Source organism: Manacus candei, unplaced genomic scaffold, assembly GCF_025592945.1.
Source record: "Manacus candei isolate 608988 ecotype Guabito, Panama unplaced genomic scaffold, ASM2559294v1 h1tg000015l, whole genome shotgun sequence".
Classification (NCBI taxonomy): domain Eukaryota; kingdom Metazoa; phylum Chordata; class Aves; order Passeriformes; family Pipridae; genus Manacus; species Manacus candei.
The window spans coordinates 14,146,722-14,172,851 of NW_026138063.1; the positions used below are offsets into that span (position 1 = coordinate 14,146,722).

A 26,130-nucleotide genomic window follows, 5' to 3' on the forward strand; every position below is an offset into this window, starting at 1 on the left:
CCCTACCTCCTCTCTAGAATTAGAATTTTATGTTATGCTCCTCTGCTAGAGAGGAAAATAGTCTGGCTGGATTTTACTAATAAATAAGTCAGATGCTGCTAATTTAGACGCTTTAAATCTCCTCTTTCTTTTTGGAGATTCAAAGCAATTGGGATTAAAAGTGGTTTTGAGTAACGTAGTAGCAGCTGAGTTATTACATGTACACACCAGACAGCTCAGAGTAGGAAGTCATCACAGGGGCAGAGGCAGGCAGCCTGGCCCGCAGGGGTGGCTCTCTGTAATTGAGGGAACGGCCGCTGGATGGCAACATCTTACCGCACATAGGTAAACCCAGCAGAATTTGACAGTGGAAACTATAAACACCTGGAAACATGCACGTTTCCTCAGGATATGGCATTGCTTTTCAAGAACTTCTGGACTCCTAGCCAATGTATCTTGTGTATATCTCAATTGAATGTCTGTTTGTAAATTCCCTTGTTAGAGGATTTCATTTAGCGTGTTGGTAGGTCCTTCAGTAAGTCAGCCCTTTCGAGCCCCAGTGGGCAGAATGGGATGGCAGGTTTGCAGAGTGGGGAGTCACCTCAGTAGGAACTTACACAGAAGATGATGTGTAAATAATTATAGTTGATTTTGCTGGTCCATCAGTGCTCATTTTTTATCCTGCTGCCCCATCTCCAGTTCAAAGGCAAGCCTTCTGTCTCATGCTCTCAGTCCATTTATGGTGCCAGTGAGGGCAGAAGCACCACCTTAGCCCCAAGTGCAGGAGCAAACCTGCCCATTTACCAAACACTGCTCTGCCCATGCATAGGAACCATGCAGGTGCCACCCACGGCTGCTCAGTGCAGTGCAGTGAAGGGATTCATCACCTAAACTGGTTTAAATTAATGATGCCTGCTTTGAGCTGTGAATTGGGAAATACTCCAGGGCTGGTTCTCTTTCAGTTGCCACAGAGCCCACAAATCCCCTTTTAAACCTTCCCAGTGAAAAAAGAAACTGCTAATCCTTGTATGATGGTGAACTTGCAGCAATAAGGGGAGACCCACAGGTGCCTATCAGTGCACATACAAAGTGAGAATAAAGTCTATATAGGTTGTTGCAGGTCTCCAAGGAGCCCAAGAGCAAATGTGTACAAGTCAAGCAAGTCTGATTTGTGAAATGTGATGGAGGAGGTGTCTCCCAGGCCCAATGTTTTAGGATTGTGTCTTGGATCCTTTTATATTGTGAGATTTATTAATCTCGATTACACATTTCTTCTATTTCAGTAACTACTGAAATAATCATGGTTTTCATATATCTGTGGTTTTGCAACCTGGGGGCGGGGTGGGGGAGGGAATACAGGAACAAAGTGGCAATGACTCACTGGGAATAACTACTGCATGTCGTTAGAACATAATAAAAATTATTTTGGTCTTGTGCTTTTAAACTGGCATTCTGCTAGTAAACTGTAGGCAGACTGATTGAGCAGTAAGTACACTTAGAACTCTGAAAAAACCCAGACATTTCATTTCACTGACACTTTTTGATAGTGACCCTCTTGCTGCCTCTCAGGTATAGCCAGTGCATAGCTGGATCAGGGAGTGCCTCTTCTTTGCTTCTTCTGCAATAGTTATTTATGTACTGGACTCAGATTGAAAATACAATTTGTACTGAATTTGGCACAGCTAAGGTTGAACAATTGGTTATTTGTTATTTCAGCTGCTGGTCCATGGGCATATATACAGTTAATATTTAAAATCCATGAAAAGACATAATCACAAGGTTTGTGAAAAATGAGGCAGTTTCCTTTCCTTTAATGGCAGGGATCTCAAATGAGTTGTGTTGTCAATGGGAGAGCAAGAGGTTATATAGTTTTCTATAATCTATAAAGCTTCTTCAGAATCATGTCATTAGCTTTCCTGTGGTAGAGCACAGCAGAGCTAATAATGCAATTATGGTTCATGTAGTTAAACTATGCTATTGATATTTTTTTTTTCCCAGGAGGCCTTCATTTCTGGCAATTCTAATCATCTTCATTGTACAGCTGTATGGATTCCATGTTTCACTATGAGGGAAATAAAATTGCAAATAAATACCATCTTTCCTAATGTCTCTGTAAATGCCAGATTTAGTAACCATTAACCAACTGCTGCAGTCTATAAAACGTATAGTTCTTTGGACAGATATATATATATATACATACACACACACACGTATAAAAGAGGACACGTTCACATAAACTATTATGTTGGAGTAAATGAGAGCAGAATTTCATCCAATACGTGATTATTCTCATTTCTTGCTGCTATAATTAATTACATATTCTGGTTTTGGTACACTAAGTCTTTCCCTGTCTGTCTACTGTATTCAAAGTGTAAGTATTAGAGTAAAATAGTATAATTGCCATATGAAAATGGTGTGTGTATTTAACAGGATGGGGGTTCTTCTTTTAACTTCTCATTCTTTTGAATAAATCTGGAACTTGAAGTCCTTTATTTTTATGTGATACACAATGAGTATAAGAGCTGGAAATCTAATTAAGATGTTATTATTTAAGACTATTATTAAGCATTAATTTAGTATTCCCACTAAGGGAAAATAGCTTTTCTTTTTTTAAAATCAATGGTTCTATCTGTGCCAATCCCCACTACAGCAAAAATATCAATCCTGAGATGTTGAAACACTAACTAAGAAACATAAAGTATGAAATAAGAATGCTCACTGCTTCCATGGTCTTGGTCTTCCATGATTAAGGTTCTTCTCAGAAGATAAATTATTAGAGCAATGAATCTGTGAAAGAACCACTCTATTTTCTTGGGGGGAAGGGAGAGAGGGGAAGTTTCTTTGAACTTCTGTATTTCTTCTGAGTAAACTACCAAATACGTTAAAAAACCTAAAGATACATAAAAAAGTGATAGCATGTTAATAATTTTGCTGAGAAACATCCTTCTTTAACATGCCTGGGACATAAATGATTAGAAATAAACACAGAGAATGATTGCTATTGGGTATCTGAGGAAAAAACAAAGATATGAGAGGGACTTGTTAATTAGGCTTCCTTCACGGACCACATGGAGATGAAAAGGAAATGAAATAAATAAAAAAAAAGAAGCAAACAGATGAATATTTAGATATTCTTGCAAGAAGTTGTTGTCTATGATAATGAACTGTCCATGCTCTCAGTATCCTTACAGAGAATACCCGTCATTTTCCTGTGTACATCAGAGGCAATGCAGCACCAGGGTGTCACTTAGGGATCCCACGAGATATACAGCAGTGCTGATCAAACCTAAGGGAGCTGAGATGAGGAGACAGCAGGACCAACTTAAACTGTAAGAGCATCTTGTTATGGGTATAGAGCAGTTCCTGCCATTGCAGTCTCCGTGACTGATGGAAGCCTGGGCAGTGATGGAGCTGGCAGACATTTTCCATTACAGCCCATGTTTTTAAATTGTTCATCTCTTTCTACAAATTTGATTAATGCTGATTATTTTTCTGTAACATAATAACTCTTTTGGTTTTTGTTCTTCAGTAAAGCATTGAAAACATTCAACCTGATAATTTGAAATAAATAAGCAAAATGCTGTCAAGGGATACTAATTAGAAAAATTGTGCACATGCAACCTCCTAGTGTTCACTTTTGCTCTCATTTGTTTTACAGATGGTGCTAGGTCAAAGAAGCAACCTGTCTTTACAGGACAAACAGTTCTGAAGTTATGAGCATCTATCCATTTTCATCTACGCAGAAATTTTCCACTTAGCTTTTTTTGCTAACCTAAGCCGTTGGTGATTTGCTGAGGTTTTCTTCTCTTCTTTTACTTTGTATAACAGGAAATCCTGTGAAGTGCTTTGTTGGAATCTAAGGTACAAAGTTGTTGCTTTTGGAATAAAAAACAAATGGAAAAATTTGCTGTGATTTTTTTTTACCAGTAAGTGTCCTGTGATACAGGAAGACAGGAACATAAAACAAACTTGGGGAAAAAATAATCAGGTTTCCAGATCTGCTCTGAGCAGACTAATGCATTAATATGTCCATAAAAATGTGAGATTGGACTAGTAGTATAGTGGCCACTCTGCAACCACTGAATGGTCCTGGGAAACTGAGGCACAAAGCAGCTGTTGTGCAGCTTGGTGTCCCAGATAAGTTCCTAGAATTTTATTTGACCCAGTTGAGATGCTGATGGATAACTGTTATTGTATAGGTTTTTTGGAAAATCAGCACTAGATAAGTATTTAAAAAAATTCTATATGTTATTCCTATTGGTTATCAGTAGAAAATAATATGAAAAATAAAATTACCTGGAATCCTGCAAAAATTAGTTTTCTTAGTGGGCCACTGTTACCCCTTCAAATAGGTAGAATGTCTTAAATACAATGAGTGCAAAACCAAAATATTTTCAAATTAAAAGAAATGACTAATAGTTGTGCTGTACTACTGGGTAGAATTTCAGAACATTGGTACTAAATGTAGACAATAAATTGGATTAAGATTCTTAATTCCTTTTATTATTTTTTTAGGGGATGAAAAGCTTTATTAGAATGAAGCTCATCTAAAACTTATTATTCTTTCAGAATGCTAATTAATAGAGCAGGATCATGGATTTGTTAATTAAAATAAGATACCTCAGGGAAACTGAAATTAATTTTCATGTCCTAATAGAGTTACCATTATGTCATTAAATCTTCTGGATATCTTATCCACTTCTCTTTTTTTCCTTCCCTGAAAAAGTGAAATATGTTTTATTTAGTTTGAATTTAGAATTAGAATATTGAACGGTGGCTTACTGAAAATGTGGAGAAGATCAACTAGTAATCTTGGAATAGCTACAGCTGTCATGGTAGTGTCAGGACTCATCACCTCATGTGCTCTGAATGAGCACAAAACTGTTCGCCTCTGGATCACTGGGTCTGTACTACTCAGTATTACCTTGGAAACAGACACTCCAGTAGCCTCCTAGAGTACCTTGGTAACATTGGCTTGTATTTTACAGATATGGAACCAGCAAAGCTCAACCACTGGACGGACATCATGATTGCCAAAAACGTATTGCACCTTAAATGAAATGTCTTTCATGGATGGAAGGTGTTATCTGACAGCAAATACTGTGGTATGTCCATGTTAGTAATTTAGTTTGTACAGAGTATTTTAAGGGAATCTCCTGGTCATCTTGACTTGCTGTACTTGAGTGCAGATTTGAATAGTTTTTCCTGGAGTGTGCAGACTGATTCCTGCTGGGTGGGACCAAGTTGGAGGATGTGCTCCAGTCGCACACCAAAACCTGCCAATGATGGTTGACTGAAGAACCACACAAGAGCCAGAGCAAAAGAACCACTGAGCATGGGGAGTCCTTGGTGCCTGTCTTCTCTTTCTCCAGGTCTGCTGCTGTTGTGCCGTGCTGTTGGCTAACATGGACAGGGCTAGGGCTGTCCAGATCTTACCTGGTGCCTTGACAGGAGATCACACTGTTGATGTGACAGTTGATGCAAATGTTGATTTCAAAGTAAGTCACTTCTACCCAAGAAAAAACACCTAAAATATCCTCAATGTTTTCTGATACTCTGATTTGCCAGTACACTTTCTTCCAATTTATATGTTTCATTGTAGAGAAGGGGAAAAGGAGAGGTATGAGAGACATACTAGTTTTTCTTCTACAGCAAAGCACCGTTCTAATTTTACTTGATGAATTTTCAAAGCCAGTAAAGAAGTTCTGCATCATCACCAAGAGTGTTAATTGCAATTTGTGTCCAAGATGTCTGTCATTCAGTGTACTAGAAGACAGAAATAATCTTATTAATTAATATACCAGTGTATATTGAGTACTTTATCCCATTTTATCACAGGCTTAAATGGATAAAATTTAATTAGAGACAAACACTAAATCTAGTTGTTAGGGGCTGCTGGGCAGTTGCAGTTTGGTTAGTCTTGTGGATGCTTATGACTTCCCAGGAAGAATGTCTCTTTTTACTTTCAGCCTGCATAGCGTTCAGAGGGATTTGGTTCCACATAAGGAAGGGCAAGATGCAGTTTTGTTACTGTCGAGTCTGTGTTTAATCAGCAAACAGAAATTCAGATGGTTTGTGAATTTCAGTTGAACTTGGCAGATGGTTTCAAGCAAAAATAAAAATAATAAGTTCATTTCAGCTTCTGCAAATAGATTAATCTCAGTTTACTAAAGTAAGCAGAAAATAAGCATAAAATCTCTTTTCTTCCAATACACAGTTAAATCAAGTAAACTTTGTATCTCCAGCGTGCTCTTGCTGGAGAGCTATGAAGTTATTTATGACACTCAGACATAATTACTACTAAAGGATTTTTATCTAGAGCAGAACAGATCTTCAGGATAGATTCATCTTCAGGATAGATGCAAAAAGATTTCCTCAGAGTGTTCATGAGTTAGGGCAAATTCACTCAGAGGTGAAAGACCAGTTGCAAAATTTCCTCGTGACCAGCAAGGAGTTTTTGGTACAGGTTTTGATGCAAGATACAATCAGGTCTTCTATACTGCTCCTTTCTGGCCTTATTTTTTGCTTAAATCACATGATCTGCTTACGTAAATCAACCTCTTGATGACCACGCTTCCTCTGCTTTTAACCTAAAACATGCTTAATATGATTCAAATTGAAATATTTGGGTCTGGGGTTGAACTCAGTATTCTGGACTAATTGCTTTGTGCAGCTGTTTCAGAACTGCTGGGAAACCAGGATGTGCCTGAGCTCAGTAACAGTGCCCCCAGCCCCTCAAAGGGTGTATTTTCATAAGAACAAGATTTTACAGGTGATTTTAAAACCCCCAAACAAAAAAACCCCAAAGAAACAGAAATCCAGCACCCCCCCCCCAAAAAAACCCACTTAACAAAACCAAACACCTGTTCCACAAAAAAACACCAACCAGACAGATAATCAGCCCCTGACCCCCCAAAAACCTTGTCCAAGTCCTGTGTCAAAATTTGGTGTGGAAGCTGTTTTATGAATTTCCAGTTGATTGCTGTATGTTGCTGACATCTATATTTAGTTTCTCATCCCTATCAATACTTTCTGGGGGGGGGGGTAGCGTTAAAATTTCTGATTCATATTCTGTACCATGTACCATCTCGAAACTTGAAATGTTTCTTCCTTGATTTTTCCTTACACAATCACTTTTAAGTTGCTATTTTAATCCCGTTTCTCCCAGTTCAGTTACACGCAAAATAAAGATCGGATTGGTGAAGAGTTGTTGCTTTAAAGATTGCATTTTTCTGTAAATCCACGCACAACAGACACCTCGTGGAACAGCTACCTAATGGCAGTGCCTGATAAACCCACGGCCGACAGGCAGGCAGGGAAGGCAGTTCCGCAGCGTGTTTGCTCCGTGCGCTGCCAGCGGGCACTGGCTGCGATCCAGCCCCTCAGCGCTGCCGTGCCGGGGACCTGGCTGCGGAATTCCAACACGATTGCAGACGTCCTCGGAGGGGAGGAGCTCCTGTAGACACCAGCTGAAGCAAGACGCCTCACAAACCAAAGTTCAAGGTGAGAACCGTACTAGATGGTAGCTGATTTTAAGAAAATTATTCCGCCCTCCCCTCCCTCCAGTGCAGAAAGCAATACTGGGTAAAAATATGTAACTTGGGGCTTGTTATTGCACAGGGTCACAGTCTGATACTTATGCTCGCGCTCAGCATGTCTCCCTGTACTAAAGGCAAGACTAGAAAAGGGAAGAAAAAGGCTATATAATTTCCTATTAAAATCTGACAGTAACAGTGCATTTTAATGCTGGTCACTGATATTTTGAGGAAAGGAAATTTAAAATGGAAACAGTGATTAGCAATGACCCCTCTTAGCAACAGGGAAGCTCAGGCATTGCTTGGTGAGGTTGGGGTGCATCTCATGATGCCTGCGTGCTGCTCTGACCCTGCTCTTAACACTGGATGGCACAGTGTTAAGCGCTTTTAACACCTGCCTGCTTGGAGCTCAGTAAGGGCTGGTTGGGAGTAGCTGAGTTCTTACCGGAACTTGTCGAGACCGTTTGGAGAAGGGCAGAGGCAGTTTCTGCTTACCTGGAGGAGATGATGTGATACAGTGGGGAAAGGGGAGTGTTGTCTTTTCCCTGCTGAGTACAAGGGCAAATGTCTTGCACCAGGCTCATGGAACAGTTTTCCGAGCAGCAGGGAGCAGGACAAGAAATCAAACAGCTTTTCCTAATACTTTGAAATTTGTTGCTGTCTCTTGTTTTTCTCTTGTGAAGGTGTATTTTGTGAAACCATTGCCACACTCTGACTGTGATGCCTGAAAAAAATGGAAGAGTGAGTAGGCTCCAGAGAAACAGCACCTATGCTGAGCCATATGGCATTTTTGCTCTCTTGATCCACCTGGTTGACTATTACTACATGCTTTCTGGAGGAAAGTCTGTGTTTTAGTTCTGTGTTAGGGACAATGATGTCTTAGTCCATGGATAGGTATCCTACAGGCTGCAGTATTTTATGTAATTGCCATTAACTGCAGTGCTGTTTGTACACCATCTCAGCAGGGATGGATCTCTGAGCTTTTGTAGAAGTGGTAGTTATAGAAAAGATAAAATGTAATTTTTCTTTAAGGAAAAAAGGAAGGTTCTGGATGTGTAAACTCTTCCAGCCAAGCCCTGCCTGCCCTGATCTGAATAGTCTCATTGATTTTAGTGGATCCATGCTAACTGGCACCTTCTAAGGATCTGCCCATCAATTTGTGTTAGCTTTACAGCATGGGATGGAGCAAGAATATTGTGCAGGTAGAGGGAGTACATGTATGTACACTCAGTTTCTTTTCTTTTTTTTTTTCTTCCCTAATACCTGTGAATGTATTTCAGGTATCCAGCACATTCACAGAGAGGAAGGCAACATACTCTGTTTTAGTGCTCAGACTCCAAATGATAGAGGCAATGATATCCTTCCCCAGAGTCTTTTTCAAGGGGCAGGGACAGGGAGCTTGATGTCTTGGTGAAATTCTCCTTTGCATGCTGCTGCTCTGCTTTCTGAAGTCCTTAAGATTTGGTTAGAAATAGCACTACACAAATCTTGAAATGTTTGTCCTCATTTCTTGTTTTTCTCGTGCATGTCTAAATAGTACCAAAGTATGGCTGCCTTTGTGCCTGGATAAAGTCTTTTGATAAACTCTTCTGTTCCCCGTGTCATAGTGAGACTGCTTTTAATCTTTTCTGGAGCAAATTTTGACCAATATGCGCATATTTATTTAAAAAAAGGCACCAAAAATTCTGATTAAATAAATATTAAACATGAAGTTTTACTACTAAGGACCTATGCCAATGCAAGACTATTTGCAAATCCTACAGAAATCCACTGATATAATCTACTAAAATTATTGCTTCAGAATAAAACAGTAGGAAGAGGCTAAGAGGGGACATTGTAAAAGGTATGGAAATTTGTGAAAGAAATGAAAAAAACATAAAATATACTTAAAGCCAAGTTTTATATCTTTCTTTTACCTACTTACTGCAATTTTGTAAATAATGCCAGAAAATTAGTTCTTTGAGGCAGAACTATTTTGGGGAAATGTTTATTTTACGAGTGGCAGGATAATGAAACCTGGCTCCTGCAGGGGGGGAACCTGTCTGTGCTACCATGGTAGCTCTTGCCTAGAGCCTGTGCCAGAGCTCCAGCAGGTCCCCACACATCCAGGCTGTCCTGTCCCACAGCCCACCAATGCTGCAGGAGAGACCGGGGCTGATCCCCTGTCACGGGCACCAGTACAGCACAGTCTGTGTCTGTATGTTCCTCCAGGTCAACAAATGAACTGCTTGGGCTTCTCAAAAAATGCTTTTTAAATTTTTGAAACATCTTCTTTCAGCATATATGTTTTTGGTGTGTTTTGTCTATTTGAGACACCTTTCTTAATGTACTACACTAGTTTTATGCATTGACAGAATTAGTTGGCCTTTTTGTTTCTTTTAATTTTCTGTCTTTATTCAATTTTAAAGGTAAATGAGTGCCATCTCATCTGAGTTTTCACCTGTCATTTCAAAGTTAAGTTTAGTATTATCCAGAGCTTTCCCTCTCCTCTTTCTTCTTTGTTTAGGCTGTGTGCCTGCTCTTCAGGTTAAAGCCTCTGCTCCAAAGAAGCACATCTTTGGCAGGGAGAAAGGAAGCAAAAACTTGAGGTCATTCTTATTTTTTATTTCCAGTGATGTCAAACTTCCTCCTAATCCAGAAGGATTTATTTAGTGCCCACTTTTCAGTCACCAAAGTTTTTGGCTGTGGACTGCCTTTTCTGGGTGTTTCCAAGGGTGAGGACAGCTGAGTGTGGCTGCTGGCCCGGCCTGAACTTGGCTCTGCACTCAGAGACTTCTCAAGCAGGCAATGATAAACTCCTGGGAAACTTCACATAGCCAAATCCATAAGTAGACCCAAGGCTCTTGCATTTGCTAATATAGTCTATAAAAATCAGCTTCCATATAATTCAAGGTTTTTTTGGGGGTGGATTTTATATATTCTTCCTGCAGGGAATCAGCATCTTCCTGAACTGTAGACTCTGGAATTTAATTTGCTCAACCTTGCTCCTGGCAGACCATTTCAAACCACTAGAACTTGCAATAGCAGGGAGAACAGAAAATGGTCCCTAACACCTCACTCTCCTCTGCTGGGCTCTGTGCTTAGGCTCTGCCTTTTTGCAGCCATGCATCACCTCTGTGTGCAGATCTCGTGATGATCTCCATGGAGGCTTGGGCACTCAAGGCAGAAATATGAGCAGGTAAGTCAAGGTTGCTCTTCCTTCTCCTCCGTGTAATTACATGTGCTATGTTTTTGTATGGATAGTGCTTGTCTGTAGTAAGCACTGACAGACTGTTTTAATTCTCCAAAGCCAGTTTGAACACCTCACACAGATAAGCAGAACCCTGTGTGGATATCTGGATGTGAGGGGGAAGGCATGGGGGAATGTACGGGTAATTTTCTGGGTCTGGGTTTAGACATGACATCCGTTGGAGGACATCCCTTGGCTGATACTAAGGATGGAACACAGGAGAAATCCAGGGCAACTTTTCCTCCTTTGTGCATGGAGAATGTTTACTGGGGTCAGCAACAGGGAAATTATAGAATCACAGAATGGCCTGGGTTGGAAGGGACCTCAAAGATCATCTAGTTCCAAACCCTCTGCCACGTACAGGGACACTTTTCAGTAGACCAGGTGGCTCAGAGCTCCATCCAACCTGGCTGTAAACACTTCTAGGGATGGGTCATTTACAAGTTCGTTAACTCCTTTGTCTTTACTGGATAGTTCGAAGAAATGGAAACATAAATATTGAATTACAAAGATGCGTTTTCTGTAGTCTTAGAATTAACACATACACGATAAAGAAGAATTTTAGGTCTGCTGTGTTCAGTTAGCCAGTGGGTACATTAAAGTTTTGCCTCTTTGTGCTCACAAAGCACTTTTCCCTCTTTCTGTTGGTGCAAATGCCTTGAAATGGATCAATGTTCCCCTGGTTCGTTGGCAGCATCTCCCCCTGTTGTCCAGCTCAGACAATGCAGCGTTCTGCACCATGAGGAAGGCGACACATCTCCCGTTCTTTGTGAGCTGATATCAAGTAGACAGACACCTTCTGAAGTTTTGTGCATGCTGTGCGCTTTTTTTCTTTGCTGCAACAAGAAAAGCCTTTTCTTTTAACCTGGCTTCCTTTGAAGAAGTAACTCAGGAAGCTTCATGGCCTCTCAAGGTAAGTGCATCTATAGTCTGTATTTTTAGATCATGTTTACAGAAAACTACAGTCTTGTACGTTTCCAGCAATCAGCAGTCTGATGAAATGAGTGTTTCAGGCTAAAACCACATCAGTCAAAGCACAGTTGTTTTACCTTCCTTTAATTTTTCAGCATCCAGGAGGCTCCTAAGGAGACTAAAATCTATACTAGAATGTTATTTGAATAAAATATGTTATAAAATGTTAGCGTCTGAATTCAATTATAAAATTTAGTGTTTGTATCTTTGTGCTTAAACCTATCGGTACAGAATGCATGGGAAGGGTAGGTACTGAGCCAAGGGTGCCCCTGTTTTTGCACACTTCTTCCCTATTCCACTTTGAAAATACATCAGCAAATGATTTTCACATTCAAAACTGGCCAGAATCCTGCTAACCAAGTATGGCAAATAATATCTGAAGAGTAACTGAATTTAATCAGATTACTCCTATCTGGGTTTATCTTTGTCATGCATTGACTTTTAGTAGCAGCTGGTTGGGTACTCAGGTGTGCAGAGGCAGATATTGGCCTAGAGAGTTTCAGCAATGTCTATCTATGTTTGTCAAATTTTTACCCCTCTTTTTTGCTTCAAAAATACTCAAGACATTCTGCATTTAGAGCATTAAAGGTACACAGCAGCAAGCAGTTTTTACAGCATTGTTGTACTCTAGCTATGTAGGTGGGTTTTTTTATTTTGCTTCACTTTAACCATATAAGAGAGATCTGGTTTTGCATATTTTTGATGTGTATCAGTTAGTAGAAGCAGTGAAATAGTAATGGTGTGAAATATAGTGTTTAGAATAAATTTGATAATATACCTCATTTAGGAACATGTAACTCTATAAATTATGTTTGTACAGAATACTCGCTGTATCATACAGTAACTTTTAAGTTTTTCTATATTAGAAATGAAATGGGAATCATCCATAAAAATAGTCAAAGTGTCAGAGTAGCTCGGATTGTCATTAATATTTAACGTATTTACTGTTTGATTTTTGTATAGCTTAAAATTTGACAGGTAGAACTGCAATTTGTTGTCTTTTTTTCTCTTTATTATTCAAGAATAACACTAACACTGGGCCACTTCGTGGCATTTCATGTAACAACAAGAGTTACGGCAGTAACAGAACCCTGTGAGGTAAAATGATGCAGAAGAGCATATAAAATATTTATTACCCAGTTATACATTTTTAAAAGCCAGCTACAAATTCAAAGGGGTTACTTCTTCCTGTGGTCTCAGACTTTGAAAGAAAGCAGTGGCTGCAAAGACAAATTAAGATCAAAATATTATTAAATGATGAATCTTTCACAGTGAGTTCAAATAATACTAAAGGATCTCATTTAAACCCACAACAGCAAAAGAGAGATTCAGACTTGGAGCCAAAATTCCTTCTGGACCTCAAACCCCATCGTGCCTAAGAATTGTCACACGTGAGATAAAAATTATCATTTTGGGGACTGCTTTACTGCAGAATCACAGGGGCTCAGCTAAATACAAGGATTTGCCATTTATATCGGGAGATCTTCACAGAATCAGCTAGGTTGGAAAAGACCTCTGAGATCAACTATCAGCTTGTCAGCTAGACCATGGCACCTAGTGCCACATCCAGTCTGTTCCTAAACAAACCCAGGGACAGTGACTCTGCCACCTCCCTGGGCAGCCCATTCCAATGCCCAATCACTCTTTCTGTGAAGAAATTCTTCCTAATATCCAACCTAAACCTTCCCTGATGCAGCTTGAGACTGTGTCCTCTTGTCCTGTCACTGGTTGCCTGGGAGAAGAGACCGACACCCACCTGACTACAACCTCCTTTCAGTTAGCTGTAGAGAGTGATGAGGTCTCTCCTGAACCCTCTCCAGGCTAAACACCCCCAGCTCCCTCAGCACTCCTCCTAGGACTTGTGTTCCAGACCCTTCACCCTTCTCTGGACATGCTCCAGCACCTCAATGTCCTTCCTAAATTGAGGGGCCCAGAACTGGACACAGGACTTGGGGTGTGGCTTCACCATTGCTGAGTACAGGGGAAGAATTACTTCCCTCATACTCTTGGATTCAGCCCATCTATCCATCCTGTCCAGGTCCCTCTGCATAGCCCTCTTACCCTCCAGCAGATCTACACTCTCCCCCCAACTTGGTGTCATCTGCAAATTTGCTAATGATAGATTCAACTTGCGTTTTCTTGTTCTGGTAGAGCCAGTGTTGCTGAAGGCTGAGGAAAGATGTGCCTAATAAAACCAGTAGGAGTTTGTTGGCAGTCAAATGACTAAGGTGATCACAATGCTGTGGGAGATGGTGCCTGAGCATGGGGTGTGGGCAGACAGGTGCCTGTAACAGTAAATGCCCTGTTAATTTCTAATTTTTTTTTTCCTTTTTTTTCATGTAGAATCTCGGGGACAAACCAACCCCATCTTTAAGGATTACCTCCCTGGTTCTTCTGACATTCCTGAAAAGAATAAGCCTGTTGAACCAACAAGTCTCTGGAAGCAAACATCACACACTCATAACTTACCACCTGGTCTAGAATACCTGAACCAGGTCCTGAATCTTTCCAAATGTTAGAAATTTTATGTTTTCCTCGTATGCTGCTTTGATACCTTGAGGGATGAGGTGGTTTGGGTTTTTTCCTTGGGGGAGGGGTAGGTGGAGATGTAGAGGCTTTTTCTTTGTTTGATATTACTGTGAAATAAGGAGCGTAGGAATAACAAGCTCTTTCTTCATTGCTGTCATTCATTTCTGTAGATATTAATTTGTTATGCATGCAGCTCTCCTTGCACCAAAACCATTGTTTTCTTCCTTCTAGGACATTTTGTAGGTCATAGTATTACGAGTCTCATTGTTCCCCCAGTTTCCTTCCAGCTCCTTAAGAGCTCACCCTCAGGGAGATGGCTGTTAAACTCCAGCTGGCCTCAAAAACACTAAAGCAGGCAGTGTGTGAAGGAACTGTCACCTCCTTATATCTCATTCTTTGAGGAACATCAGAGTCTTCTGAGCAAGTTCCTTCTGCCTCTGCAGGTTAGAGGCTTGCTCTCCTCAGGAGGCAAGCTCCCAAGGAGACAGCTTAGTTGAGTGTAAGCATGGGTGGCTACAAACCTGCACCCACCCTTTGTGGGGTTGAGGGGGAGGAAAGTGCTAATGCCTGAGAGAGGGAAATGCTTGGAAATGGGAGCAGACAAGTAGGCCACAAGGAGGGAAGGAGAGGGAATGCTTAAGTGTTCTCCATCCTACTGCTAAGTGTGTGGCTGTTCCTCTCACTCTGTGAAACCTCTCAGGTCTGGGAGCTCACAGCTGTGACGATCTGCAGCTCTGGTGCAGAAGTTTCATATCTTCCTGAAATTTTTTACCAGGAAGGTCGCTCCCTGGTGTCACTTTGACACTGACTCCAGTCTGCATTTCATATGTGGCTGGATTCTGCCACTCTCATATATGCTGTATGAGGCGTCATACTCCCTGCCTGGTATGGGCAGGGACGGAATCAGGCCCCCAGTGTAGTCAGGTCATAATTCTGATACCCACATCTCTGCTGTGTCTGCATTTTGGTGATGATGGGAAATGTTTACTTCACTCCAGGTCTATATTTTAGGCACATGTTTCTAGTAGTTTTGTATAGAAGCAGAAATTGAATGTATTTTATATTTGGAGCTAAGTTACCTAGCTAGCTAATGAAATTGGAGACCCTTCAAAAACAGTCTTTCCTGTGGAGTTATGACTTTCATTTCAAGGTGCCCAGGCACAAAATGATATGTGTTGTCAATTACACGAGCATTTGCTTACAGACTGTGGAAGCTACATTTTTTAGTCTAAAGGTGATTTTGATAGTAAATACTTGGCAGGTTACATATCCAGGCTCCTGTACGAACATGAATTACACCTCAGATTTACCTAGACAATGTGGGCAAGCAAATACTATCGCTCCATTTTATAGAAACTTTACATCTGATATAAAGACAAAAAAGCAAGTTGCTTTTAGAACTGGAACTGGAACTGAAGACCTCATCCATGCTTGCTCTTGGCCCCATAACCATATGCCTGTGCTGCTAAGTGTTCTTAATTTTCTCTGCAGTCTGAAAAGTGGGAAGCGTGTGTGCCATGCTGATTGTCAGCATATACCCACAGCTCGAGTTTCTGTGCATCACAGAACAGTTTGGTGTGTGATGCTGAAGTCATACTGTCTGTGTGACTAATGAAACAGGCTCATATAGGATAGATTGGAGCATAAAGGAGATCCCACCAGCAGGGAGAGGGCTGCCTGCAGAATGAATGTGGGATTCACAGCTGCCAGCATAATCACTTGGGATTTATCCTGATGGACTCAGAGATTTTCACGTAATGAAATTCTCCAATGAAGATGTTTCTAGCAGAATTGGGAATTTTTTTTGTGCCACTAGAAGACTGTGTATCCTTCTGGTGCTGTGTGTATTGGGGAAAGGTGGGTCCAAACTGAAACAGGCACAGACAGGTGCTAATGGAAGGGCATGGGGAATAGAGAACCTGTTTTAAAATGAGTCTCCAGTTGTTTCATCTTTTAGACTAAAAAAACACTACCAGAGAGGGAACCATGACTGAGTACCTAGAAGAGTAAACAACTTGTGGGAAAGAGACACATTTAATTTATAGAATTATATTACTGGAAGAAATATTATATAGAAAGTGGTTGTGAATAAATACAGGATATCAAATAGAAAGGACATTCTGGGATTATCTCAAGCCTGAGTGGGGAAGATAGCTGGATAGATTCGAAAAAGCTGAATATATTTCTTAATAAGAGCATGATATGTTTGACTCTGAAACAAGAATGCAGATTTAGTGAATCTCAGAGGGATCCCTATAATCTTATTCCAAATAGCAACTCAAGGACACGGCATACAGTGTTGAATGAGAAGAAAGGAAAATATCTGTCCTATACTTTAAGGCCTGACAGCAATATTTCACTCTGCAGATACGGAGTTCAGATGAAGGAGCAATTCAATCAGCTGTTTAAGGTGCACCAGAGAAGGGCAAAAAACTGCTTCTGCCTCAGCAAACAGATACCATGCTTTCTATAACTATCACAAAAGTGACACTATTTAAATAATTTCCAAGCAAAATGTTACCCAAACCTCATTATCATCTTCCAGATCACAGCCATAACTTGAAGGATTGTTCAGTGTCCATCATAAAAAGCACAGGAACCTTTTCCAGCAGCAGGAATAGACAAGAGAGAACTCGGAGAAAAATTTTCTGACTAGCTCAGCCTCATGTTGTGCCACCATTCAGGCTTAACCAATTTTGTAAAAAACTTCTTAGTTTAGGCTTGGTTAGACTGATCAGATGTAAATGTAATGCCCACAGAACTGAATACTGAGAATTAGCTGTGTATAAGGAATTGTAACATATCTGAGCTCGAGAGGACCAGACCCTTGTAAACCAAAGGGCTTTGAATGCTTTCAAATGCAAGTGCAGAATTCCCTTAATCCACAAGTGCCTCAATAAAAATGCATCAGAATAGCTGTCTTGCAGAAACCACTGAAAGGGAAAACAAGGCTAACAAGTGGTACTGCTGTGTTGTCTCAACATTGTTTATACATTGGGCACAATAAACCAATACACAGACGAAAATCACTCAAAGCTTTTAACAGTTCAGTCTCATTAATTTTCTTTTCCCTGTGAAAGTCTACATGGGGCAAAGAAATCCATATTAAAATCAATACTAAAATATTAAAATAGCCCTAATATCTTTAACTTGTTTATTCTATTTTCATCAGCAGAGCCCTTCCTGTGAACTCCAAGAGTTCACATCTCTCATGAAACCTAAACAAACAGCAAAGAGTTTTGGGAGAATATTTTTAAGTCTAAATATTTTTTATTATTTCAATTACTGGCATGCACATTTCAGAGATTAATGAAAGGGATAAAGAAGTTCCTCTTTTTACCAGCTTTTCTTTGCAGCCTGAACTAGCTGCAGGAGATGACTAGAAGTGACAAATGGCTGCAACAGTTTGAATACGTACCAGGCAAGATTTATCAGTTGTAGAATATACAGGCACTGGAGAGCTGTGACATGCTGGTCTCAGAAGGTTGCTGTGTGCTTTCTGTCTGCAGCTGTGAGTAATGGCAAGACCCTGTGCCAAGCGTTTGCCCATCAGGAATTTACGGAAAAGACTGGTAAAGCCTAAATATACTGTCACATAAAACAGGCATTAAAGTCACATAAAACTGAAAGGTAGACTGAAATTAAGTCTTGCTGGTTTTATAATACCAACAACTGTTCTCTAAAGAAGAATAATGTCAGAGGGGCGATAAGCACAGCAAAGCTGGGTATCATGGCAAGCAGTTTTTCTCCTGCATTTGTTACCAGCTCATGGGGTAAGAAAATTTCAACCAGCTAAGGTTTCTTTGTGGAACTCCTGTTTTGCTCATTCTGGCACCCTGGCATGACCATTTGCCAGATTTAGGATGCAGAGCTCCTGTGCCTGAGATTAGAGCACTAAAGCTCTTGTGTGCCATTGTTGGCATCCCCTGATTGCCCTGCTGGGCTGCTCCAACAGGGCCCTTTGGGATGTGGTTGCAGCACATTTTAAGCTTGAATCCAGACTTGTTCCTTCCTGTGCTGCCGTGGTGCCCAGCACCAACCTTAGCTTTGGTGTAAGGGGCTTCCCCTCTGCCAAGGAGGAGGAACAGGAGCAAGAAGTGGATCCTGCTCCTCAGACACAGCTTTCTATAGCTGTTGCCTTCCTTATTCCCCCCGGAAGGTTATTTTTATTCAAATGTGTGGGTGAATTACATGCCCACAGCACCCAATGTCACATTCTTCAGCTGTCATTTCAGAGAGAATTCTAAAGTGTGATTGAGACAGCCCTCAGGCACCCAGCCTGTGCACCTCTGGAAGGAAAGAAATCCTAGTAACAGGGAGAGGAGCAATAAAAATAGACAGGTGACCACTGGCAGCCCCAGACCTATCCAAGACCCACCATCTTGTTTATTTTTTTTTTAAACAGCTGGACCGGATAATTATTCATCAGCAAGTGGAGCTTCTGGAAGGTATGGTGCAATCCTTGTCACTCCTTAACAATGCTGCTATACAGGTGTCTCCAAAAGGCTTCCCAAGTCTTGCCCCTCCTCACTGAAGTCACTGTGAACCCTCTCAGTGCCCTTGTGTCAGGCTGTAATGAGGTGACAGTGTGGGAAAGGCTCACTTCATTGTATGCCTGCTCTGCAGCAAACCACTGAGAAGGATTACAGGGAGTAGTCTGTACAATAGTCCTAAATTCTCTCCCTCAGACACTTCCCTCTCAGTGTTATTAAAGTTTGACCATCATTTCAATCCATGGAAAAATTTACTGTCTTTAACAAGAATTAATGTGCTATGAGGAACAAAGCAAATAGAGAAATGAAGATCAGAAGACACAAAGTGAAGCATAAGAGTTTCTAATTACATGGTTTCTCAGAATTTCAAAGTACTGAGCAAGTATTAAGTTCTGCAAGTAAAATGTATTTCTCCCATTCAAAATGATTTTGATCTGATTCTTGAATGACCCACTGGGTGAAAGCTTAGTCACTGAGGTGGGACAGCCTCACAGTATTACTTTTCACAGATGATACAGTAAGAAAAAACCTAAACCAAAACTCAGGATATAAATTCTGTTTTATGATATGTACTTTAGCATACAGCAAATCAAAGTCTTTGAACTAATTTCTTCAAAATACAGACCTGGCATTATTATTTCTTTATAATTGTGTATTTTTTTGTGTCATTATTTCAAAACACTGTTTTAACAATCTGTTTAAAAAATCTGTATCTTTGAAATATACACCTGTATATGTATAGACTAACATTATACTAAGGTAATGACTAACATTATACTAAGTTAATGTTCTACTTGTTTTGCTTTATTAGCCATACTTGGCACAGAGACCTCCAGCAAATATGAGATAAAAAACCATTTGGGACAAAGAGTTTACTTTGCAATAGAAGAAAATGATTGCTTTGACCGTAACCTGTGTTCGCCTATACGGTCGTTCACCATAAGGATCACGGATAACATGGGCCGAGAAGTGATCAGAGTGATCAGACCCTTGAGATGCAACAGCTGCTGGTTCCCCTGCTTCCTGCAGGAGGTGAGGGAATCCTAGATGCTTTTTGTTCCAGCGTCCTGCTGTATGTGCACAGCATTAATGAAGCTTCCTGCAGTTCTGCGAGGGTGGCAGGAAGGAATTCACAGCCACTTCTTGTCCTGGGGGATTGGAGGCCTTCCTTTAGAAGTGCTCTTGATAAACGAGCCCCTTCTATGAGCTGCTTTCCCAGTGCACCTCCTCCCTTTCATGGAACCTTGCTCTCCTTGCATGCCACTTAAAGCTTCTGTGTCTGATGATACAGATGTCTCTCCATTCACATCACACCCAAAAATACTACTTGCCCTGACACAGATGGAGGTCACCCACTGTGGTCCAGGAGGGTGATGGATGGAAAATCCCTGGAGGCCATGGGTGTGTGTGGGTATGACTGGGAAGCAGCTCTCTGAGGAGGCTGATGCTTTGGTCTGTGACTCTGCCTCTTCCAGGCCACACATCTCTGGGAAATTGCAGAAAATGGAAGTGAGCTCCTTGGAGTGAAAAATGGAGATACCGTAGAGTATCAGATATTTTTTACTTGACTTCCATATTTTTGACTTCTTTCTTGTTTTATGAAGATGTTTTTCATTACACTTACCTTCTCAGCCCTTCATCAGGATTTTAAAAAAAAGATCCCTTCATAGGACAGCTACTTAAAAAAAGCTTATAGGATATTCGCTGATTACAATAACAAAATCTTTTCACATTGTATGGCTTTTGTAAAGTCTTACATATAAGATGTTCAATCACTTCTGGTGGAGCTTTTGAGCTTCATATTTTCCACTATATTTAAAAACACCATTAGACTGTTTTGCAATATCCAATTCACTGTTTGGTAAATTTATATATCACTATATGCAATAAATAAGTGTTTTGGCATTATATAAACTGTATGCTATCATGGAAAAATATACTAATATAAAATTAGTTTGAAACATTTTACTGTTGGTTTTTTTTCTTTTGTTTGCTAGTTAGAAGTTCAGTCCCCACCAGGTACAACAGCTGGGTATGTTGTACAGAACTGGGACCCTTTTCTGCCAAAGTTTACTATACAGAACCAAAGTAAAGAAGATGTACTAAAAATAATTGGACCTTATGCAACCTGTGGCTGTTTTGAAGATGTTGACTTTGAGGTATGTTTCTTATGAGTGTTAAGAATTCAAAAGTTTTACTGTTTTGAATAAATTTCTCAGGTGAGAGGGAGAATGGGAGATGCTTGAAGAAACCTTAAGTGGAGTTTTCTGATGTGAACAAAGTGCTTTGCCTTAGTTGAGAACCATAAAGGAACTTTTGGATTTATCAAGTTATTACCCAAATCAGAAGACTCCAGTGGGTACTGTCTGAAATTTCAGTATACTGTGAGAAGCATGCAGATGGCTATGTAATTGAGAACATATCTGTCCCCTGAGGGGACAGGGGTCCACAGCAATGTGATGAGGAGCATATTGGGAACACGAGACAGGGAAAAGCCAACGCTGTGAAAGAGGAACAAAAGTGTAAACTTTCACAATTGCTTTCCTCCACTTTTCTGTCAGTTCTAAAGATGCTGATTTCCAAACTTGAGACCCTTTCTTGTGTGCCACTCCAAAAGGCAAATTTGACACTAATAGAACATCTCGGCAATAAGAATAAAAGAAGAACCTGACAACTATAGCATACTCTGCATGTCAGGGCACATTCATTAATTCTGTGGAGATGTCATCAGTGTGCACTTGATTTATTTACATTTGTGTCTGTTCCTATTTTTTATTTGTGCAGGTAAAAGCTCTCAATGAGATGACAACAATTGGCAAAATTTCCAAGTACTGGTCTGGATTTGTAAACAACGTCTTTACCAACACTGCCAACTTTGGGATCCAGGTCCCTGTAGATCTTGATGTGAGAATGAAGGCAGTAATGATTGGTGCTTGTTTCCTCATTGTAAGTATGCACTGTGAAAAGGTAGAGCTATAGAGGTGTGCAGACTGGGGCCAGAGGGTCCATTGGTATCAGCTGTGATCCTACAAAGGTGTAAGTGCAGTGGAAAGCCAAACCCAATACCTAAAAGATAAATTAATTGAAAACATTTTAATTTTTATGTCTGCTTTTGTTTTTTAGGTTTCTTAATTTTTTGTTTCTTAAATAGTTTAAATAGTGTTACACATGCAGTTCAATATTTTATATGGCAGGATCAAATCTCAACATGTCAAACCTACAAAACTCCCTCAAGCCCCCTACTGTTTTTGAACAAGTGTATGAGCCAAAAAAAGTTATGTTGTTTCTAATGGTAATTTCAAACCAATTCAGTAGTTCTGTTGAATGTTGCATGTAAGACCTCCGGGTCGTATAAAAATTCCTACAAAAATTCCCTTGCAAAGATGATTGTAAGATAAGAATTGTATGAGAAGAATACTCACTGTTAAGGGTAAAGATGAAGTTAAGATGCCCATTTTCTAGAATTATAAATTGATATTCGTTGTGTACCTCTTCTGCCAACACAATTGTGTCAATATTAACATGCAGTGGTTTCACAATCATCTGTGATACTTACAGAAAATATAAAATAAAAACCTATTTAAATTACTCACTGAAAAGTGTTTGCTTTAAAATTGCTACAATTCAGAAATTTTGCTTTTGTTAGGATAGAACTGACAGTTAGGGTTATTGAATTGTCCCCTGCAAAACTCCTGTTGCTCAGTGGCAGTGATAGAAAGTGATTGCCTAATCTAATTACTTTGTGTAACAAATGCCTACAAGTAAGACTTTTGATAGTAATTGTTCATTTTTATGCCTTCCGTCTCTAATTCACAGTTTGTTTATTTGTAGGACCTAATGTTCTTTGAAAACTCTTTGGATGGATTATAACAAGATGACAGAAACAATGAAATATGCAGAATGTGTTTCAGTAGGTAAAAATGAACATAAATTGATCGTCTTGCTTTGAAGACTTATACATTAGATACTTCCTAATTCTTTTTCATTTTCTTCCAGAAATCACTTGAGCTTTGGACGTGATTTTGAACTGCAAAAATCCTTGTTCCTTATAGGAAAAGATAGGGAGCTAATGATGATGTTTATTAAAATATGTCTCACGTAAATAATAATTTGCCACTTACACTTTATGTGTGTTGTAGTTAAACACATACTTTTCACACAGAGCACTGTTGCTTTGGAACAGTGCTGTTCTCTTCTTTCTCTTTTGATGTTCCTGCATGGAAAATCATGAAAGGTTAGATGAAGGCTTGCAGCATCACTGATGAAAGTCTGTGTTTAGAGAAGCCTTTGATGTTTTGCAAGTGCTGGTACCAGTTACTAACCAGGGTGTGTTCTGGGGGTGTTGCTTCTTTATAATTTTAGAAGTAATTTTCTGATATTTTATTTAATTAATAATAGCAAACTGATATTGAAAGTAACAAATATAAGGACATCACGCCATGGGAAGTTCAAGATGTTACCTGTTCCAGTGTGTTGAAAGGAGGGAAGTTATGTTGACAGGTAAATTAGTTTTATGACAAAGATTGTTTTGATGAGTGGCAGCCAGAAATTAGGCTTCCAGCACTAGACTTGAAAATGTTAGCTCTATTCAGAAAATCTGGGCTTCCTCTATTTCCACTGAAGGTAGGCCATATATAAGATTTGAGAGATGGTCCTCTGTGTGCTAGAGGCACACAAAGCACTTCACTTTGAACTATCCAGTGTTAAGGATTCTTGCTGCCATCCACTCAAGGTTTTCCTTAAAAGGTTTGTTCTTCTTTATAATATCTGGTGGTTGATAATTTTTCATTCAGACTTGCCTGAGGCCATCCTAGAACAGAATTATTCTTTTCCTTTGGCAAGCTCAGGTATTTTCTGTGACAGGGCTGTGCAAAAGGAGCTTTTTGTAGTTCAACAGTTGTACATAGCTGTTCATCCCTGCAGTAACACCTCGTACTGTTCCCAAACATTCCCACTAATAGGTTTTTACTAATACAAGTTCATTTGTTGAAAAATCCGTGATATATATGGAAGACATAAACAGAAAATTTTTTTTTGTTGCAAAATATTTGCTGTATGAACTTGCTTATGCTTCCCAAAAACTCCAGCAGGTCCTTCAAGAAGCAGTCCAGTACCCTACAATATTGGTGGTAAACCCAACAAAGTCACCAGTCAAGTTTCTAAGAGGAACATTTTACAAATCACTGGAAATGCTGGATTTTTTTTTTTTTTTCAGTGTGAACCAGTAATTCAATTCTTGCAAACAACCAACACATCAACGGAAAGAGAGGAGATAATGAATAATTCATAAAAATGAAAAAGAGCTAAATTTATCAGGTGATTAATTCTCAACAAATATTTAGACTAATTTTAAATTAATGTTCATGGATATGAATTCAAACACAGTGAAGTCAGGAAGTTGCAACTAACGTTCCCATAGTGAAATTAACTCAGGAATGCTTATAGATTTAAACAGTATGTTTTAGATTATATACCACACTTAGGTATTTATACAGATTTACATATGTCTTGAAAATAATTGTGGTTAACAAGCTCTGACAATCATCATTATCTGTTAACCATTTCATTACTGGCTCTCGCTGTAACTCTCAGCAGTGCAATCAGGCTGCACAAGTTATGAGCTCACAGGGAACCATTGCTGCCACCTTTCCCAGGAGGAACACCCTGTAAGCTTCGTGGGTAAGAAGCTCCCTCGTGTGGAAATTTATGGTTTTGCAGAGGAATAAAGGATGCTTTTTGCTATTCTCGCTAATTTCACACTCTTAAATTCAACCCTTTAACTCCTGACTTACTCTAATGTAGACTGAGAAAAAGAACCAGATCTTTATATTATTTTTTTTATTTAAATCCCTTTTCCATTTTAGACAGAAGTGAGTATTGTTGTAGTCCATAATCTTGGGTCTTGTGCAAAACCATGTTTGTGCACTGTTGTTGAGCTGTGTGTGTCTGAACTCTGAGCTGGATACAGAGCCTGGTAAGATCAGCAGGATCCCTGCCTATCTCTCACTTTTCCTCTGCAATTTCACTCTTCTTATGACCCTTAATAAGCCAAAGACACCTCTGAAGCAAATCTGTCCTACCTCTTTTGAAGTCAACACAAAATAGGGTTTATTTACCTGCAGGGCTGAGTTTGGCTATGAGTGTCCACGTAAATACCTTGTAGGTAAGCAATACATGAAAATATTTTTTTATGAATTGCAACCAGATGATAATACTGCATTTCTTGCAATTAGTGACTTTATTGCTGTTTTGTGTGTTAATACAACTTTTTTTGCTGTTAATGTGTATGTATATGAGTATGTTTGAATGCCTCTGGTTACACTTAGAGGCAGCCCCTAGGACTTACAGAAAGAGGCTCAGCCCCTGAATAAAACAAGCACTGGGGCTGGGATAGCTCTTTCTGGTTAGAACTCCTTCAGTAGCCTGCTTGACTGAATTTCTGGTAGAAATTCAGTGCCAATGCCAGTTCTTTTTCAATTGGAAGGTCGTTCATCCAAACCACAGCTGCCAAAGGCAAGTATTCATCCTCAGCAAAGATGATGGAGTTCTGAGTGATATTACTAAAGGAGAGCTAACGTGTACTGAGATTTTAATAACCTGCAGCTTATTAATAGCAATGTGTTTCACATTATGGGAGCTATGCATGCTCACCTTTCCTAGCTCCCCCACAGGCTAGGCATGGCTCTCCAAAGGAGAATTCAGTATCTCCCAAAGGGTCACAGGTATTCTCTAAACCAAATTCACGTTCTGGTTATACTCTAGAAAGAAACATGATAGTTCTAATGAAACAGAAATTTTACTTAATCCAGCCAAGCATATATTTTCACTCGTAATCACTAACCAAACTGTAAATCTATGTAGCACACACTCCTTGTGTTCAGTAGATGGCAGCAACAGCTCATTATGACAATATTTACCTTTACACACATCATAAGCTGTACCCAGGATGCTGATTAAAGTTCAACATACCTTTAACCTCTAATTGAATTCTACTCTTAACTGGAGGATTTTATTTTCTGTGTCTGATATTAAACCTTTGTCACACGATGCTGGGTCATCTTTGTTGTCTGCAACTTACAGCTGAACTGTTGGTTATTTAATGAGATGTGGTTGAGGCATGGGCAGAATACAGTCTACCACAAAGTGAGCTCTTCTGGTCAGCACTAAACCTATTTTTTGCACCTGGAGCATCTCTCCAGCTTCCACAGGTGGACAAAGGAGAAGCCCCAGCCTCAGGGCACTCCCCACCTTCTGCAGAAACAGAAAGTGCCATGTCTAAAAGAGATTGCTTTGTGGTGGTGTCCCTAGAAATGCAGACGTTTTCTGTGGGTAAAATGTCATGTCATGCCACGTCATGACAGTCTGTCACTATGTGCTGTATTGAGACAGAGGG

The 26,130-nt window shown here is 39.8% G+C and overlaps 1 protein-coding gene across 5 annotated transcripts; it reads left to right on the plus strand.

Annotated features, from left to right (window-relative positions):
* The first annotated feature begins 7,318 nt into the window (after positions 1-7,318).
* On the plus strand, positions 7,319-22,904 carry LOC127468330 (phospholipid scramblase family member 5-like). Of its 5 annotated transcripts, none has more exons than XM_051781383.1 (9): positions 7,319-7,482; positions 11,438-11,656; positions 14,059-14,210; positions 18,650-18,692; positions 19,549-19,769; positions 20,735-20,896; positions 21,522-21,683; positions 22,569-22,651; positions 22,734-22,904. In XM_051781383.1, the coding sequence occupies exons 2-8, from the start codon at positions 11,644-11,646 to the stop codon at positions 22,605-22,607; spliced, it is 792 nt and encodes a 263-aa protein (XP_051637343.1). In that variant the 5' UTR covers positions 7,319-7,482; positions 11,438-11,643; the 3' UTR covers positions 22,608-22,651; positions 22,734-22,904. The 5 variants fall into 5 exon arrangements, with proteins under 5 accessions (XP_051637343.1, XP_051637345.1, XP_051637341.1 ...); XM_051781385.1 differs by having other exon boundaries at positions 22,569-22,647; XM_051781381.1 differs by having other exon boundaries at positions 22,569-22,904.
* Positions 22,905-26,130: the final 3,226 nt, after the last annotated feature.

Bases quoted from the DNA above. Each gene is read 5' to 3' on its own strand.
- LOC127468330 (XM_051781381.1), top strand. The intron at 20,897-21,521 runs GTATGTTTCTTA...TTATTTGTGCAG, and splicing joins TTGAAGATGTTGACTTTGAG to GTAAAAGCTCTCAATGAGAT. The intron at 21,684-22,568 runs GTAAGTATGCAC...GTTTATTTGTAG, and splicing joins TTGGTGCTTGTTTCCTCATT to GACCTAATGTTCTTTGAAAA.